The following is a 20,269-nucleotide window of genomic DNA, read 5'->3' as shown; positions in this document are numbered from 1 at the left end:
TGGCAATAGGCCTGGCAAACCTGTGGCTCTCCAGCTGTTGTGAAACTACAAGCCCCAGCATGCCCAGCCACAGTTTTGCTATTACAGAATGCTAAAACTATGGCAAGGAATGCTGGGATGTGTAGTTTCACAACAGCTGGAGAGCCACAGGTTGGCCAGGCCTGCACTATACAATTATCTAACAGATCATCTGCCAGATCTGGCTGGTTGGAATTAAAATCGGATAATGGATGAGAGCAAATGACAATCGAACATTTTCTTCCAAACTCTGGAAAATGGACAAAACCTGTTGTCCAGACAAATTGGTTAAAACTGTGATCCCACTGGTGTCCCACCATAACAGTATATTAGGAGGATTTGTGTCTTAAAAAAGATCCATAAAAGTTAATTAAAAACAGAGGTTGACAATTAAACAGATATTGAAACAAAAATCTGAAAACAAAAAGTAATATTATTTAAAAAAAATTATCTAACAAGTTGGTGGAAAGTAATAACATTGTCTATGCACTGTACCCAGATTCAGATTTCTAGCAGTCTTTACACATAGAGAGGCTAAGGTAGAGTTGAACCAGCACATGGTCAAAATTTACCTTTTATCATAGGTGTATTACTTATTGTTTTAATAATTTTTTTATATATTGTCATCCCCTGTTTTTAAAGAACTTTTATGGACCTTTTTTAAGACAAATGCTCCTAATATACTTTTATCGTGGGACAATAGTTATCACTGGTACCCCTAGCCATCTCTCTCTCTTTTTATATATATATATATATATATATACACACACACACACACACACACACACACACACACACACACACACACACACACGTATATATATATATATATATATATATATATATACACATACGTATGCACATATACTGTATAAAATAAGAATCAAATTACAGTATCAATATATGTCAGACTTTTTAAGTATCTGCTTTTAATTTCTTAATTTGTGTGTCTCGCAATAGATTTTTTTTTTTTTTTTTTGAGTGAAGTTAGTTTATTTTTTTCGTTTTCATTAAGCAGCAAGCTGCTGGGGTTATTACCAGAACTCTTACTTGAAAGAGGTTAAGTCAGAGGCAAACATGTATTAATGACAATAATGCTTGCTGCACAAATGTGCTATAATTCACAAAAACCCAATTAGATCTTTGCTTTCATTTTCTAAGTTTCACTAGAAAAATGCTACAATATGATTGGCTGTTATGGGCTTCAGCACACGTGCAGAATCTTATGAATAAGACCCATACAGTTTAATAAACTAGCTGTGAATAACACATTTTCTCCCGTTTGTTTTTATGTTCTTGAAAACATAAGAAAGTATTTGAGTTTATTTACGGTTTTAAAACAATACCTCTACAATCATTTACATACTTATGACTGTAAAATAATGTATACAGGTAGCGATGACCTGTAACTAATGTAATACTTACTCCACCAAAAAGTTGGTGGATTTCTACAAAGCAGCAACAGCAAAAACTATTAAACCCAGATTGTAAACATTAATTTTGCTGCACATACTATAGAAAGTATATAATACAGCAATGCAATACAAGCCAATACTGTATATTAACATCTGAAGGATATACATTACTGCTAAAATGCTAAAAAATACCTTTGTGATGTCTATAGCTGTATATACAGCCCTTAGAATGTAAGCTCTCACGAGTAGGGCCCTCTTCCCTCATGTGCTTATACTTTTCTTACTTTAATAATCCTCAACTGCCCAGATCCCACAGTTTTTTGACCACCTGGAACTTATCTCTATGTTTACTGGTGTAGTTATGCTTAGTTGCCCTGTACTTGTCCTATATTGTATTCAACTGTAAGTCACTGTTTTCCTATTTTTTATGTGCATTTGTACTCTGTAATCGGGCGCTGCGGAACCCTTGTGGCGCCATATAAATAAAGGATAATAATAATAATAATAATAATAATACTGTATATTTCTATTATGCATTCGATGTGGGTTAAGTATATGATAAATTCCCCAATGCTCATTTTAGCAATTCTGTGAAATACAAAACGGATGAGTCCTAGCAAAGTGACCTATAAAGAAAATATACATAACTGCATTTATTATAACATTGCAGTATAAAGTTATAATAATGTCCACAACGCATTTATTAGAACGTTGCAGCATAAAGGTATAATAATGTCCACAACGCATTTATTATAACATTGCAGTATAAAGGTATAATAATGTCCACAACGCATTTATTATAATGGTATAATAATGTCCACAACGCTGCCCAGTTGTTTTCAGCTTGCGATTTATTTTTTATTTTCTTTATTTTTTTGTGAGCTTTCTCAATTCAATTGAACATTTCAGTACACTGGAGAATATACAGAACTACATCAGATACTGTAGAAAAAGTAACAGGAATGAAAGTTTTGGGAGCACCCGACAACACTAAAAAATATTGCTGAGCGATCTCACATTTTATTTTTTTATACCTACTTTTTCTACGGTACAAAAATACCAGCGTAGCATTCCTTTACTGTGCATGAACAGAAATAAATATTGTACATTCAGGACAGAGCACATTTCTGAATTTGTCAGTGGTTTTAGAAAGACATGAACAGGATGAAACCCCAATCATCTTTCCCACCCAAATTAGAGCAGGATTTCAGATCTGTACATTCATCTTGTGGTTCTCAATATGTCACGCTGTAGAACAAATTACAGAACCTGGTACATACGCAGGGTTAAATATTCCATTATCTGTACATTGTACCTGTCAGTCAGTTCGTATGAAAATACACAAAGCTTTGGTTACCTGTATTCTTGTTATATCGCACTAGAAACAGCAGACGTATGAAGGCGAAGTTACAGGCTACAGAATGCTGGAAACTCCGCTCTAATTTACATTTCTACTGTGTGGTCCAGGCCTTGGACCCCAGCCAATCTGGCTGCCTGCTGCTTTCACAAAACAAAATATTGTAGTAAGTCTTTGAGACCTTTTAAAAGCATTATCAAGATTGTCGCTGTTAGCATGAAGTTCATGATGAACCACTGGGCTGTGCAATAGGTGAAACGTCTTAATTCAATCAAATGGGCTTTTATTGAATGTCACACATTGAACTCCGAGGGGGATTGACCATTCTGGTTACTGGCTCTTGACTGTAGTTCACGATGTCGGCCTTCACCACTCTCTGCAATCAAAAATGTACAAAAAATGAGTATAAAGCATTGACATACAGTTCTTATTGGCAGATGTTTAAGGATGATTGTTATCTAAATGGAACGTTATTTCAAAAAATGGTGTAAGGAAAAGCTATGTTTGATAACGGGATACAAAGTCTGCTTCATTAACTAAATTTAAAGGTCTAGTAACCAGCCATGTTTATCACTCTGTTCTGAGAAGACAATGAAAGCTAGGGTCTGATTGGTGGTTTCACATTTTAACACATAGGGGTGTATTCAATAAGTGTCAGAAGCTGCCATCTTGTCGGAAAGACGGCAGCTACCGACAGGTTTAGGTCGGAAGGGGTTCCGACCTATTCAATGCCGCTGTTTTTTTCCGACAAGTCGGGAATTCCCGACTTGTCAGAAAACATGTGGATTGTCGGATTAGCCGCGGATCCATGTGTTCCGCGACCATATTCGACAGGTTTTGGCCCTGGTTCCGACAATGTCAAGCCGACTTTTTTTAAAGTCGGATTGACATTGTCGGATCCGGGGAGATGAGACGGGTGAGGCAGAGGGAGAAGCAGCGGGCGACGCGGCCGGATAAGCAGCGGGCGGCGCGGCCGGAGAAGCGGCGGGTGGCGCGGCCGGAGGAGCGGCAGGTGACGCGGCCGGAGGAGCAGCCGGAGAACAGCGGCAGCACGTACGGGACAGCACGGATGAGCGGCTGTGTGTGACAGTTGTCGTGAACGGCCAAATCCGACAGTCGGATTTGGCCGCTCATCTGAATACTAACCTGTCGGGTCGTTTCCGTAGAAAAGGACCCGACAGGTATTGAATACACCCCATAGCATCCCCTATACAAACACTGTTATAAATAAATAATTCCATATTAATTCACGGCACCCATCAATTAGGCGAAAATAAGGAACGCACCTAAAATAAATGTATGACAACCTATAAAATAGGATTATCCAAAACATGGCATCCAGAGATTAAAAAGCTTAACTTTCCCATTAGCAGCACATTCAATATTTATTAAGTACAGGGGCAGATGTACTAAGCCTTGGAGAGTGATAAAGTGGAGAGAGAAAGACTACTACCATCCAACCAGTTTGTAACTGGCAATTTAAACACAACATGTAACATGGCAGTTAGGAGCTGATTGGCTGGTACTTTATCTCTCTCCACTATATCACTATCCAAGGCTTAGTACATCTACCTCTTAGGGCGATATCCAATTAGGAGCAATGGAACATCGGTTGTGAAAAAATTTAGGGGGTAATTCCAAGTTGATCGCAGCAGGATTTTTGTTAGCAATTGGGCAAAACCATGTGCACTGCAGGGGAGGCAGATATAACATGTGCAGAGAGAGTTAGATTTGGGTGTGGTGTATTCAATCTGCAATCTAAATTGCAGTGTAAAAATAAAGCAGCCAGTATTTACCCTGCACAGAAACAAAATAACCCACCCAAATCTAACTCTCTCTGCACATGTTATATCTGCCTCCCCTGCAGTGCACATGGTTTTGCCCAATTGCTATCAAAAATCTTGCTGCGATCAACTTGGAATTACCCCCTTAGTTTTTCGTGTTTTTTCACGATGTTTCACCAATATTATTTTACGGGGTGTCCAATTAGATCTCCCGTAAAAATATATTTTTCCAAGTACAAACACACAGGTTCAGTGAAACCTGTGTGTTTTCGCCACCACAGACCCAAAAAAGCCTGACGCTTATCGGGGATTTTGCTTTGCCTACCTGAGGCTGGTGAAACAAAATCTGCGAGTCCCTCCAGTCAGTGTCCCATGTCCGCTGCAGCACACGGGGACTGCAGGGAGGCTGGCCCAGGAGCCGGCATTTAGCCCCATGACCCACAACCATCTCTCTTTCCCTGCCCCCGCAGGAGTCATGTGACCGCGGGAGCCACAGCTGTCTTGGGCCGGAGCCCGATGCTGCGACAGGTAACCCATAATAGGCCGCAGCTCGTGCCGGCTTTTCGGGGCTAATGGGATAGCCCCGGGCGATATCATTGTATTGTACTGCGGGTAATTGGATATCCCCCTTGGTATCTTATGTTTAAAGTATGACCGATATATTTCAACATCCTACCATGTCTACTACGCCATTAAGCACATTTAGGACTATCTATGTATAGTTGTATGCTGCTGATTAGAATACCTTCATCTACTGCAACGAGCAGACTTTACTCTGAGACTGTGCGGAGTTCAACAGTTTATCGTCTTCAGGATAGTTCACTATCTCTGCCTTTACAATACGCTGCCGGCCAGATGTCAAAGTTACAAGCGAAATGAATGATCATGCAATGGAAGACAGGAGGATGAAAAACAAAACAGAGTGAATAAGAAATGAGATGAGTGAAAGTGAAAGATGTAAGAGCATAATCACACACACACACACACACACACACACACACACACACACACACACACACACACACACACACACACACGTAGATATTCTACAGATTCAACATTCACATCACAGAGATCACAAAAACAAAATCACTGTTGCAAATGAAAGAATACATAGCTGGTTGGCACAGTATCACTATCATTATGAATGATATCCATCAAATAATAGTTGTGTAGACTGTGGCTGGTTGAACTGCAGTAAAAGATGAAGAGAAATATAATAATACCATGCAAGCTGCCAATATGCAGGGGCCTCATATTTTTCAACTAGAAGATAAACTCAATAACTATAATGAACATGATTTGTTACTATGGTTCCTTATTACAAGCACAACAACGTCTACAATCTGCTTTGCTTAATGTGCCCTTTTCATGCGGCTACAAAAAACATTAATTAATTAAAAGCTTCATTGCTACCGTCCAGTTATTAATGTCTGTTATAAAACTTCACTCCTACCTCTGGTCTCACCCGTCTGCCTACCTACAGTGTGACCATGCAACACAAACCTTCTCAAGGCTTCTAAAGAGTGAAGGAGAGGACAATTGGAGACGTTGGCTATCTGAGCCAATCAGATTCTAGCTAGCATTTATCAAGTACATTTTATAAAATGATCAGTAGGAGCTTCTTCCCCCTTTAAAAGTTTTGACACATCTCCCCCTTATTGAGCAATTAAAATTGCTCTACTGTCTTAGCCTCTACCATCTATGATGGGAGGCTATTCTACTTATCCACTACCCTTTCTGTGAATTCATTTTTCCTTAAATTTCCCCTGAACCTGCCTCCCTACAGTTTCAGTGCATGTCCTCGTGTTCTAGTACTTCTCTTCCCAGGTTTTTGTTGTGAATTGTGAACGGATGATCACACTGAGTGTACATGACCACACAAGCACAGAGCCGGCCCTAGGCATAGGCAAACTAGGCAAATACCTAGGGCATTTGGTATGCCTATGGGCACAAACAGCTTTTGCTGATTAAAATGATATGCAGCGTGGCTATATTTTGTGTGTGACTGCGGCTATATCTGCATATGAAATGCTACGTTACAGTGTATTCCTGGAAATCACTGTAACGTAGCATTTCGTATGCAGATACAACAACAGCCACACACAGAATATAGGCATGCTGCATATCAATTTAATCAGCAAAAGCTGCTTGTGCATCCTATTCACATAGCAATGCAAATTAAAAAGGCGCCTGATGTTAGCAGAGCTGCCAGCTGACTCACGCCAGGCATCTCCTGCTGCATGGAGCATTGAGGCAAGATGTATGAGGACACACCTATATCCAAGCAGAGGCAGAGTTCACAGTGTTAGTGGACGTGTGAGTGCTGTGTGTGAGTGGGTTGGTTGTGCAAAAGTGTTCGGCATATGTGTAAGGGGAATTATGTGTCATGTGTATAAATGCATTAATAATGTACGGCAAATTTGTAAGGGGCAGTATATGTGTCATGTGTATAAGGGCACTAATAATGTGCGGCATATGTGTAAGGAGCACTATGTGTGTCATGTGTATAAATGCATTAATAATGTGTGGCAAATGTGTAAGGGTCACTATGTGTGTCATTATATGCATAAGAGCATTAATAATGTGCAGCATATGTGTAAGGGACATTATGTGTAAAGGGCATTACTGTGTGGTATTATGTGTATAAATGCATAACTAATGTGTGACATTATGTGTACAAAGTGCTATACTGTGTAGCGTAACTTATAGAAAGGGCCCTACTGTGTGGTCTAATGTGAATAAAGCAATAGGGTGTGGTGTAATGTGAATAAGGAGCAATTCAGTGTGATGTAATGTGAATAAGGAGCACTACTGTGAGTAACGTTTATAAAGGTGAAGTGGTACTACTGTGTGATGTAATGTGAATTAGGGACACTAGTCTATGATATGTGAATAAAGTTGCAGTACTGTGTGGCGTAATTTGAATTGGGGGTACTATTGAGTGTCCATGCCCCTTGCCAGTAAAAACACACCCCTTTTTTGGCTGTGCGCCGAATGTGCACACTGTTAATATTTAAAATATAGGTGGTAGGAATACTAAAATAAGGACTGCTCTGGGTGACGGTGCTGGGAAAGGGGTGCAGGCTCAGAGGTGGAACTAGCAGTGGTGCTAGGGGGCACCAGCCAAAATCTTGCTTAGGGCATCATATTGGTTAGGGCCAGCTCTGCACAGGCTGCAATTTGTATAACCAATTTTAAACACAACTGGCCATGTCATCCTGTGAGCCAGAAAATACCCAGTAATTTCGATCCACATCTGATCAGAATTAATCAGATGTTGAGAGGATCAGCCTAAAAATTACACAAGCCAACATGTACCTGTATGTCCAATTTGAACTGAATTGACCAGACTTACCATTAACAGAGTGGCTGTGGTAAGAAATAATGGTATTATGAGACAGAGACAAAAACAATGGCACTCTAGTAAATGTGAAGAAAAAAATTAAAATTATAATACCTTCATCACTTATGGCAGATGCTAGATCCTGTCATATTCTGATCAGGAAAGCATGGTGTTTTATACTGCACTCTAAAAGAGACGGCAACTCGATTTTTAATATTTCCTTTTGTGCTAATGAAAATATTAAGTGCAATGCCAGACAATCATATAGAATCCCTCAATTTTACTGATCAGGAAACCGTAGTGTTTTCTAGCGATGATACATGTATCCCGAATGTAAAGAGGGAATGTACAACATTTGGCACACTCCACTGATTCCAGTACTTACAGCCAGAGGCGTCACTAGGGTTGGTGTCACCCGGTGTGGTAACTCATGGTGTCACCCCCCATGGACCTCCGCGTGCGTGCGTGTATATATATATATATATATATAGAAGGAAGAATCTGGCGGCACTCAGGAGACTTGTATCAAACAGTGTAAATGTTTATTGGAGCAACATCCAACAATTGTTTCGGGCCTCCGCCCGTTCTACAATTTGGATGCCTGCATCTTATGGAGGGCACCGGAGCAGTTTCTGCAGCAGCAGGGGGAGTGCCGGCCGTTTTGCTTCTATATATATATATATATATATGTAAACACACACACACACATACGGTGATCGAAGAAGGAAGTGGGGATATGGAAAATTGAAAGGGGTAGTGTCCAATCAGAAGGGGGGTATCCTTAAGAGGCACTGGGTGAGAGGGAGGACACATGGTGGAGGAAGGGACTGAGGAGGACGGGGGCATTGGGTGAGAGGGGGATGCAGGGTGGGAGCAGGACATAATGGATAGAGGGACAGAGGAAGGGGGAGATGCTGGGTGGGAGAGGACGCAGAGTGGGAGAGGGACATACTGGGGACTGGGACGCTGGGTGGCAGAGGACGCAGAGTGGGAGGGGGACATGCTGGGTGGGAGAGGACGCAGAGTGGGAGGGAGACATGCTGGGGACTGGGAGGCTGGGTGGGAGAGGACGCAGAGTGGGAGGGGGACATGCTGGGGACTGAGACGCTGGGTGGGAGAGGACGCAGAGTGGGAGGGGGACATGCTGGGGATTGGGACGCTGGGTGGGAGAGGACGCAGAGTGGGAGGGGGACATGCTGGGGACTGGGACGCTGGGTGGGAGAGAACGCAGAGTGGGAGGGGGACATGCTGGGGACTGGGACACTGGGTGGGAGAGGACGCAGAGTGGGAGGGGGACATGCTGGGGACTGGGACGCTGGGTGGGAGAGGACGCAGAGTGGGAGGGGGACATGCTGGGGACTGGGACGCTGGGTGGGAAAGGACGCAGAGTGGGAGGGGGACATGCTGGGGACTGGGACGCTGGGTGGGAGAGGACGCAGAGTGGGAGGGGACATGCTGGGGACTGGGACACTGGGTGGGAGAGGACGCAGAGTGGGAGGGGGACATGCTGGGGACTGGGACGCTGGGTGGGAGAGGACGCAGAGTGGGAGGGGGACATGCTGGGGACTGGGACGCTGGGTGGGAAAGGACGCAGAGTGGGAGGGGGACATGCTGGGGACTGGGACGCTGGGTGGGAGAGGACGCAGAGTGGGAGGGGACATGCTGGGGACTGGGATCTGGGTGGGAGAGGACGTAGAGTGGGAGGGGGACATGCTGGGGACTGGGACGCTGGGTGGGAGAGGATGCAGAGTGGGAGAGGTTTGGACGCTGGGTGGGAGAGGATGCAGAGTGGGAGAGATTGGGACGCCGGGTGGGAGAGGATGCAGAGTGGGATGGGGACAGACTGGGGACACAGGGTTGGAGAGAAACATACTGGACAGACTGTCATTTCATTTTAAAGCCTACCAGCTCCAGCGGCGGCAGGTACAGGAACCAAGCGCCCGGCGGTGCTCCTTCACCGGCAGTGACGAGATCCAGGCGCATCTCCCGTGCGCGCCCGGCGGTGCTCCGGCGGTGGCAGGCAGGGATGAGAGTCGGCCCGGGTACCCGCTAGCTGCAAAGACAGGAGCCGGGCGCACCCCACGTGGGCACCATACACTGGACTCCCATTCTTCCTCCCAGAATAATACATCTACGGTCTACCCCCCCGAATGGCCTGCCCTGCGGTGCCGGCGTGATGACATATATATATATATATATATATATATATATACATTACATTCACACAATATATATATATATATATATATATATATATATATACACAGTCACTGGAAAGGGCACTCTGGGATATCCATTGTAATAGCCGGGGTGCCTTCCCAAATGAATAATAGACAAATGCAGGTGTGTCCCCTTAGAGAAAGGAACAGGCGGCACTCCTCCGGACTTTTTCAAATAAGCTGTTGCTTTTAATAGAACAACGTTTAAGGCCCAATGGCCTTTTCATCAGGTGCAATAAAAGCGATAAAAGATGAACATACCTTATATATAAGAGGACTGTGAGTCCAACAGTGTGTCTCTCCCGCCTCTCCGTGGGTGGCGCCGGTACTGTGACGTAACCGGCGCACTGAACGTGACTCTGGGCAGCTGGACGAGATGCATGCTGGGACCGTAACTAAGGACACCAGCGGGCGGTTGCTGGGAAAGGCGTGTCGCTGCCGGGAGCATGCCGGGTGGGTAGTTAAGGAAGCCAGCGGCTGGTTGCTAAGAGCGGCATGACGTCACGGTGAGTGACACACTGCACCCGGCATCTATTGATTGCGGCAGTACAGACCCGGCGACGCCGCGGCGGTAAAAGTAGTCAGGCCAGGCGGGTGTACAGCTCTTTTTGGTGTCACCCTATTGAAGGGTGACACCTGGGTGCGGGCCGCACCCCCCGCACCCCCCTCATGACGCCACTGCGCGGCGGTAAAAGTAGTCAGGCCAGGCGGGTGTACAGCTCTTTTTGGTGTCACCCTATTGAAGGGTGACACCTGGGTGCGGGCCGCACCCCCCGCACCCCCCTCATGACGCCACTGCTTACAGCATTCCCCCATTCACTTACCATATATGCTAACAGAGTATCATTGCTGTAAAAGGCTGTTGTCTGCAAGTCACAAAGTTGGGTCATTCTAGTATGCCTATTGCACATTGCCTTTAATATATTCATTAAATAAACAAAAATGGTATAGGGCAAAAATAGGGTTAGTGTTGTATAAAAGCGCAATTTGTTTGCAGATTTTATCTTGTGTACTAGACAGGGCAATGATTTACAAGGGCTCAGGTTATCAATAGACAGTTGTAGTTAATTTGTAGTGCTTCAGTGTGAAGTGCTATTATCTAACATGCCAAGATAGCATGTCAGCTGTCTCTAGAAAATCATCAAGCAATTAACATTGTAAATGTTAAGTTAAACACTATGATGTGCAAACATTTCAGCTGTCAATTCACATTGCTTGAAAGACTTTACTCTTGAAAAACAGCTAAGTTTAATGACAAGAAAAATTTACAAAAATGAAGCGAAAAAGTACAAAACAAATGTTAACAGTTTATAAAATAGATAATCACATTCCAAACAGTTCCATAACAACAGACAGTAATCTAAGAAAATCTGAAACATGTAGAAATTTGACATTGGGAGATTTTGTCTATGAATGAGACTCATGACATGACCCCCATCATATGTATAATATATGGTACCCTACACAAAGATGTTTTCATACCTCCCAACTTTTAGTATGAGTCAACTGGGACTCTTGTGTGCGGCAAAGACGTGCCCGCCCGAAAAGGGGGCGTGGCTTCGGGGGAAGGGGGCATGGCTTCACGGCTTGCCATGCCTCAGTTTTCGGCACCATTTTCGTCACAGTGGGGGCATGACCAGCGCTCTGTGAGCTGTTGGCATTCCCCCTGTCTCTCTGTCTGCTGTGAATAGACGCTGTGCGCAAGTATTCCCCGCTGCTCTGCAGTGACAGGAGTCTCCCAACTGCCACCCCACTACGGGACACTGCGATCCATGGGTGGGACAGTCCCTAAAAAATGGACTGTCCCACGAAAATCAGGACAGTTGGGTATGATGTTTTTAAACCTGCCCTCTCACTGCTGCAGAGGTGAAGGTTTAGGCTGCGGGGGGAGGGTTAGAGCTAGGCTACGGGAAGGGGGGGTTGAGTTTAGGCTGCGTGGAGAGAAGGGGGCAGGTTTAGGCACCACTGGGGAGGGTTAGGCGGGGGGGAAGAGGGTTGGGCTAAGACTGCAGTAAGGGAGAGTTAGGGTGTATCGGGTAGCATGCTTCCCAACCCCTGTCGGGAATCTAAACAGTGCATGCAACGGACGGTATTCTGACCACCGGCATCCCGCCTGCTGGCATTTAAGCCCCAAACCGGACAGAGAAGCATATCAGAGGGGAAGGCACAGGAAATGTGAAGCGGAGTGAGTTTGATAAGAGAATAGTGACACTGAGGAGAGTATACAAGCTACTAATTAATGTATAATTTACTTTTGAAAATGTAAATCGTTTTTTGTATTATAAATTAAATACAAAAAATGTAATTCCACTTTTAATCAATAAGGTTTAGAGTTATGGCTTATTAAAGCAAATATTGTTCTCTCTCTCATATATAAACTCATATCAAAGTGCATTCACTGCACTTTGGGAGGAACACACTTATCCTATTGCATTGCATCATTATTGTATGCTGAAGACTGGGTGTTACCCGCAAAAAGTTCAGTGTTTTTATCTGCTTCACGTCACTGGTCCAACTTATGCTGTTGGCCCTTTTAATTACTTATCTGTAAAGGATGGTTCACTTAATGAAGAAATTGTATCTACAAGCTTTCTGCTGATTTTTTTGCTCGACATTTGGTCGGTCTTTAGATTGACCGTAAGTATATTGGTGAATTAAGCCCGACCGTGTCCTAATTAGACAAAACAGTAACACTGCCACACAGTATTTAAATCCCTGAAAAGTGATAAATCTCAAGTCCAGTGTTTGCTAAACAATATTATATAATGCGGGGTGGGTGCAGGCAAAGAAACAATACAGTCAGACTGAAATGTTCCTAATTACAAAAACAGGGGTCCCTGCACTCTCACAAACCACAGCCAGCTACTAGGGTGCCAATCAAAGTCAGAACCCCCTAAGGGGTATGACCAAAAGTACAATACAGTATTTTCCACAGCCGTGGAAAGAATAGCACTCTCTAGATTTTAATCAACCAAGTGAACGATTTAATGTAAATGTCAATCTCACAGTTCCATAAGGCGATTTCCTCCTCCAACGTTTCGGTCCACACCAGGACTTTTGTTAAGGAGTTAACAGCTCAGTCAGATGGGCAGCATAACATCACAGATCAACAGTGCAAAATAACTGGAACCAGAGATGATGCCTCACCGGCCCCTGTTTTATACCAGCACTAATTGGTCTTTTGGTCACGCCCCCCTCATTGTGAAAGAGCTGTGGAACGCACCCGTGGAGCGCAAATACGTCACTTCCGGTGTCCCCGGAAGTGTGTACGACAAGTAGTGTACGAACGTAGGGCGCTCACCTCTTTGAAACAGGACACTAGCCTTGTGGTTAGACCTGCTGACAAGGGGGGTGCAGTAGTTGTGCAGGATTGGGTTGACTACAATGCTGAAATAGTACGACAGTTAACCGATGAAGCCACGTACACCTGTCTACAGTATAACCCAATCCCAGAGATTAAACTTATGGTTGATCGCCTACTCAATACCGGCCTCAGGGCACACCACATTGATAAGAACACACACGAGTTCCTTACAGTTGAACATCCGGTCTGCCCAATCCTGTACACCCTCCCCAAAATCCATAAAACCCTTATGCACCCACCAGGTAGGCCCATCATCTCTGCCAGAAACTCATTACTCCAGCCACTAGCCATCTATATAGATGCCTTTCTACAGCCAATAGTACAACAGGGGAATAGCTACGTCAGAGACTCATCGGATTTCCTGCAGAAACTGCTCGCCCTCCCCCAAAACCTAGATGAGGTCTTGCTGGCAACGATGGACGTCTGCTCGCTATACACCATCATCCCCCATGAGCAAGGTATACAAGCATTGGCAAGAGCCTGGCATGAACTACCCACGATGGGTCCACCAGTGGATTGTCTCCTTGAATTAGCAAACCTGGTCCTGAGACAGAACCACTTCTCCTATCAAGGAAAGTATTACCTGCAGCGTGAAGGGACAGCGATGGGATCGAATTTGGCGCCAGCTTATGCCAACACTTTCATGGCAGAGTACGAGCAACTACACATTCTACCACGGTATGGCACTCAGATAGTGTTTTACAAGAGATTCATAGATGACATCTTCCTGATTTGGAAAGGGTCGATGGATTCCTTTAATCAGATGGTCACTTCGCTCAACAGCCTTGACAACCCAGTGAAATTTACCCATGTGATTGACTCACGGACAATAAACTTTTTGGACACCACGATCACCCTGGAAGGAGGTCGAATAAACACAAGTCTTTACAGGAAGCCGACAGACCGAAATACTCTACTCCCAAGTAGCCAACACCCACCAGCCCTCAAGGGCAATTTGCCAATTTCCCAATTCCTGAGGGTTATGCGGAATAATTCCAACAAGGATCACATGGAACTACAACTCACAGAGATGACTTCCAGATTCCTGGAACGGGGGTATGAGCGGAAAAACGTACTGCGGTGTCTGACTAAGGCGAGGAAGAAATTTGAATCTTCCAGTAGTGGTACACAAGATGCTCCTGCATTGGATAGGATGGTCTTTACAACCACATATGACAATCACTCTAATAAGGTCAGGGGGGAGATCTGGCGGAATTGGCCAATCCTTACTACAGACTATCACCTTAAATTGAAGAAGTGCCCTCCACCGATGATGGCCTATCGGAAGGCAGCAAACCTGAAGCAACTTCTCCTGAGACCGATGGCGGGTAACGAAGGACCGACTACCACAACATGGCTCCATGAGAGGCGCCCGGGATGTTACAGGTGTACGGGCTGTACCACGTGTAGGGGCATGCTAACAGGCCCCACATTTCCACATCCCCACTCAGGAAGACCCATTACCATTAAATTTAGACTACATTGTTCTATGGACCATCTAATTTACATCCTAACATGCCCATGCGGACTATATTATGATGGAATGACCACCAGACGGTTCCGAGACAGAATGGCGAATCATAGAACCACAATCCACCAAGCTATCACCTCTGGGACTGCTGTGCTACCGGTTGCCAGACACTTTATGACACTGAGACACCAAGTCTCTGATTTGAGATCCAACCTCATCGACTGGATTCCACCACCGCCCCGTGGGGGCGACCGTGCCCTATTACTGAAGAAAAGGGAAAGTTTATGGATATATAAACTTGACACTATAGCCCCAAGGGGCATGAATGAAAATAACCCGTTGTCCATCTTCTTGAAATAAGTTTTGTTTTTTTCTTTGCTATGTAACATATACTGCTTGTACTTGTTGATCTATGTCCAGTAGATTAGTTTTGAAAATACCACTTTACCTACACACTGTATATTGATCCCTGCTTTGTGACCTCATCGGCCCCTATATACCAGCCCATGTAATCCTATATGCTTACTTATAACAGTTCATATGCCACATCGTATCAATCACTCATGACGCTGGAGATAAACAGTGATGGATCTTTTCATAACATCCATCATTTACCATTATCTATTTAAACAATCTGATTGTTTGGCCGTTTGATAACTTAAGCACCGCTGCATATGTACACTTATTGAGCTGTTTTTCCCCCCCACTGTACAGAGTGAATCTTGCCCTGTTGACTGACACAGTGCTGTTAGCGGCGCAGCGCATGGTGACACTCCGGCGTCACTTGGTCACCATGGATATGCGACACTTCCGGCCTATACTGGGGTCTCCCGCCGTGGGCAGTGAAACACACTGGTACTAGCGCTATACACAGCGGCCATCTCTGGGCCATAAAAGTAATGTTTCACATGTGCATAAGTTTGATTTTATTTGCCTCTTACGTATTATACTTGTCGTACACACTTCCGGGGACACCGGAAGTGACGTATCTGCGCTCCACGGGTGCGTTCCACAGCTCTTTCACAATGAGGGGGGCGTGACCAAAAGACCAATTAGTGCAGGTATAAAACAGGGGCCGGTTAGGCAGCATCTCTGGTTCCAGTTATTTTGCACTGTTGATCTGTGATGTTATGCTGCCCATCTGACTGAGCTGTTAACTCCTTAACAAAAGTCCTGGTGTGGACCGAAACGTTGGAGGAGGAAATCGCCTTATGGAACTGTGAGATTGACCTTTACATTAAATCGTTTAATCGATTAAAATCTAGAGAGTGCTATTCTTTCCACGGCTGCGGAAAATACTGTATTATATATATATATATATATATATATATACATACACACACAGCAGAAAAGGATGACATCTGATTAAACACTGCATTTTCAAGACTCCAGAGTGCCGCCCTTCACATTCCTCTATTATATATATATATATATATATATATATATATATATATATATGCACATACACATACACTGTATGAAAAGCGCTGGTATTTAAGCAAATTTAATACTGCTTTTAATTTTTTTTTTTTACATATATCTTTGTCAGGCCGCACCTCTGGGTGGGTCTTCGCCAGACTGATGCTGTCAAAAGGCTGGTGCTGAGGAGAAAAATACGCCTCTTTCTCTGCCCGCCTCTGATACTGCCCTGCTCAGTGCTGTAAATGCTGGGACGACAGGGCAAGCTCCGCCCGCTGTATGTTAAATATGTAAGGTTTGCAGGGATAGGCTGACTATTACAAAGGGCCCTAGGTCTCCTTGCTTAGCTTACCGCTATCCTTAGGGCTCCTCCTTTGAGGTAAAAAGGTAAAGATTTAACACTTAAGATCACTGGGAGAGCTGTTGGTACCCTTTACACAGCAGATAAGCAGTTGCTGACTATCAAGCTTTCCTTTAATGCATTTGAGAGTCAAAATATCTCTCTCTCTCTCCTTTCCTCCTATTGCTCTCAGAGAGGTTTGGCAATGTTTAGTTCAAGTGACAGGTTAAAGTCTGATAGTTGAGACACTATCCTCTCCTGACTGGAAATAGGTTGGTTAAGTACTTATATCTGAAATCTAATATATATATATATATATATAAAAAAAGAAATACCACTGACTCATCACAAAATCGCCTGAACCATAGGGCTGGACTACCTTGCCAGTGGCAGTTGCAGAGCAGTCCATTATTCAAATATGGGAGCCACACCCAGCGATGTTTGACAGTGTTTAGTGGTGGCAGTTGATGTGGCTCCCCTGTTTGAATAATGGCCTGCCCTGCAACTGCCACTGGCAAGGAAGTCCAGGAACAGAGCATTGTGTCCTCCCCCCTCTGCAACTTGGTATCGCTGGCACCATGCATTCTTTATAGCCCCGGCTGGGTGGGCTGCCTTAACTCTCCTCTGTAAGGGGGGAATTCCGAATATTGTGGGTGGAATTTTGCTAAATCCCTTCTTAGTGGGTGCCTACATTACAATAGCAAGCTACTGTCCAAATGTCAAGTTCCTTGTCCTAATGGTTAAGGAGACTTTGCGATGAATCAGTGGTATTTACCATATATATATATATATATATATATATATATATTATTTTTTTTTAAGGGCAAAATCTGCCCACCCTTACTGCGGCGCCCTGCTAAAACAGCCATCCGCTTCCTGCCCTCTCAGCATGTAAAGCATATAAAAATATTTATTTTCCGCAAGAATATACAAATACATTTTTAAAAATCATACAATGTAATTTCCTAGCTTTTTTTTCTTTTTATTCTGTCTCTCACGGTTGAAGTGTACCTATGACTGAAATTACCTCTCTCATCTTTTTAAGTGGGTCAACTTGCAGAATCGGTGGCTGTCCAAATACTTTTTTACCCCACTGTATGTATGGGCCACTGTGGGTACTGTATAATGCATGTATAGGTCACTGTGGGTACTGTATAATGCATGTATGGGTCACTGTGGGTATTGTATAATGTATGTATGGGTCACCGTGGGTACTGTATAATGCATATATGGGTCACTGTGTGTACTGTATAATGCATGTATGGGTCACTGTGGGTACTGTGCTAATGCATGCATGGGTCACTGTGTGTACTGCATAATGTATGGGTCACTGTGGGTACTGTGCTAATGCATGTACGGGTCACTGTGGATACTGTATAATATATGTATGTATGGGCCACTGTGGGTTACTGTGCTAATGCATATATGGGGCACTGTGTGTACTGTATAATGCATGTATGTGTCACTGTGGGTACTGTATAATGCATATACGGGCCACTGTGGGTACTGTATAATGCATGTATGGGTCACTGAGGGTACTATATAATGCATGTATGTGTCACTGTGAGTACTGTATAATGCATATATGGGCCACTGTGGGTACTGTATAATGCATATATGGGCCACTGTGGGTACTGTATAATGCATGTATGGGTCACTGTGGGTACTGTATAATGCATGTATGTGTCACTGTGAGTACTGTATAATGCATATATGGGCCACTGTGGGTACTGTATAATGCATATATGAGTCACTGTAGGTACTGTATAATGTATGTATGGGTTCCTGTGGGTACTGTGCTAATGTGTGTATGGGTCACTGTTAGTATGGTGTAATGGTGAGCTAATTCAGCAGCAAGTTGAAGACATTACTATACTGTGGCCTCTCTGATGTAATTATCTGTGAATATTTCAGTTTCTGTCACCACAGCTGTGTAAAATAGAACACTGTCACATGGTTTTAGTTTTCTTGCAATTAAAGTAGTTTAATTTGCACTGAAATAACTTCTGAGCTATTTAGACTACTTATATACTGAAAAATATCTGGGGTGAGAGGGGAAATCATATAACTACTTATCGCCCCGTCAGCCATACGGTATACAAGCTGCAGTGCTAGGCTGGGTTCCCCATTGACTGATGGGAGGCATATCCTTCTAACTGGATACACTAATACCTCCAGAGAGGATCATCAAAGTGTATGTACACAAGGGGCACTGAAGTGGAATGGGAGATGGTCGGGTGGCATTAAAGGTGCATCTAGGTGGTCTGATTGCAGATGGGGAGGTCTGAAGGGCATTGAAAAAGCATGAGGGGGATCGGTAGGAAATACAGGTTGAGTATCCCTTATCCAAAATGCTTGGGACCAGAGGTATTTTGGATATCGGATTTTTCCGTATTTTGGAATAATTGCATACCATAATGAGATATCATGGTGATGAGATCTAAGTCTAAGCACAGAATGCATTTATGTTTCATATACACCTTATACACACAGACTGAAGGTAATTTTAGCCAATATTTTTTATAACTTTGTGCATTAAACAAAGTGTGTCTACATTTACACAATTCATTTAAGTTTCATATACATCTTATACACATAGCCTGAAGGTCATTTAATACGATATTTTTAATAACTTTGTGTATTAAACAAAGTTTGTGTACATTGAGCCATCAAAAAACAAAGGTTTCACTATCTCACTCTCACTCAAAAATGTCCGTATTTCGGAATATTCCGTATTTCGGAATATTTGGATATGGGATACTCAACCTGTATTTAAATAATATATATAATTCTGTGCTACACATTAGTACCCACAATCTGCCACACAGCTTTAGTGATGCGTCAAGACCGCTTGTCCTTCAAAAGATGTGCCCTCCTCTGTGGTTAGCACCCTGCCCGAAAACATCCTAGAATGAACACTACACGTGTGTGAACCTCTACTTAAGCAGTCAGCCTACTGAGGTGGAAGTCTACCATACTGTACCTCCTCCAACTCTGCAGATTATGCACCCACATCCCCAGTGTTCCCCAATTCCCTTGAAATGTAATATCTTGCTATCAGGGCCCCCTTTTCTCATGTTTTGTTAAGTATTTCTGCATTGTACAGCCTGTAACTATGTGTATATGTTAATGTGCTTCTTGTCTGTATCTGTCTATATTATTCACGGTATACCCATGCAATCCAGTATGTTATTTGCCTATGTACAATGCTGCGGAACTCTTGTGACACTATAAAAAATTTTTTATAACAATAATAGCAGAGCTAGGTTAATATAATACTGAAGCGAGCAATTTTTTTTATAATTTGTATCATTCTTCTTACCATCTTGCCAGATGGATGTCTTGCAAGAATCATATGTAGATGTTTGCATATATTTTGAACATTCCTGGAACCTGAGACCAACAATTAGGGTGGCCAATCCCGGACCATTTTATCAAACCCGGGAATCGGGATTGAAAAAATAATAAATCCTGGGATTCCCGGGATACCCGGATTGGCTTCTTTTCAATGTGTCCAACCCCCTTCCTGCTCTGGC

The 20,269-nt window shown here is 43.5% G+C and overlaps 1 protein-coding gene across 2 annotated transcripts in view; it reads right to left on the bottom strand.

Annotated features, from left to right (window-relative positions):
* Positions 1-2,266: 2,266 nt before the first annotated feature.
* Positions 2,267-20,269, bottom strand: part of RAB28 (RAB28, member RAS oncogene family) — a 379,144-nt gene continuing 361,141 nt past the window's right edge. The window contains exons 7-8 of one of the 2 annotated variants that reach the window (XM_063922968.1): positions 5,320-5,418; positions 3,079-3,166 (exon numbers count right to left, since the gene is read on the bottom strand). In XM_063922968.1, coding sequence (XP_063779038.1) covers positions 5,326-5,418 — 93 coding nt within the window. In that variant the 3' untranslated portion in view covers positions 3,079-3,166; positions 5,320-5,325. Of the gene's footprint in view, positions 3,167-5,319; positions 5,419-20,269 lie in introns of both variants that reach the window. The other variant, XM_063922975.1, reaches the window with a different exon arrangement.

The sequence above is a fragment of the Pseudophryne corroboree genome, chromosome 1 (assembly GCF_028390025.1).
Source record: "Pseudophryne corroboree isolate aPseCor3 chromosome 1, aPseCor3.hap2, whole genome shotgun sequence".
Taxonomy (NCBI): Eukaryota; Metazoa; Chordata; class Amphibia; order Anura; family Myobatrachidae; genus Pseudophryne; species Pseudophryne corroboree.
The sequence above is the reverse complement of the archived record's forward strand: the minus strand, read 5'-3'. Positions and strand labels throughout refer to the sequence as shown.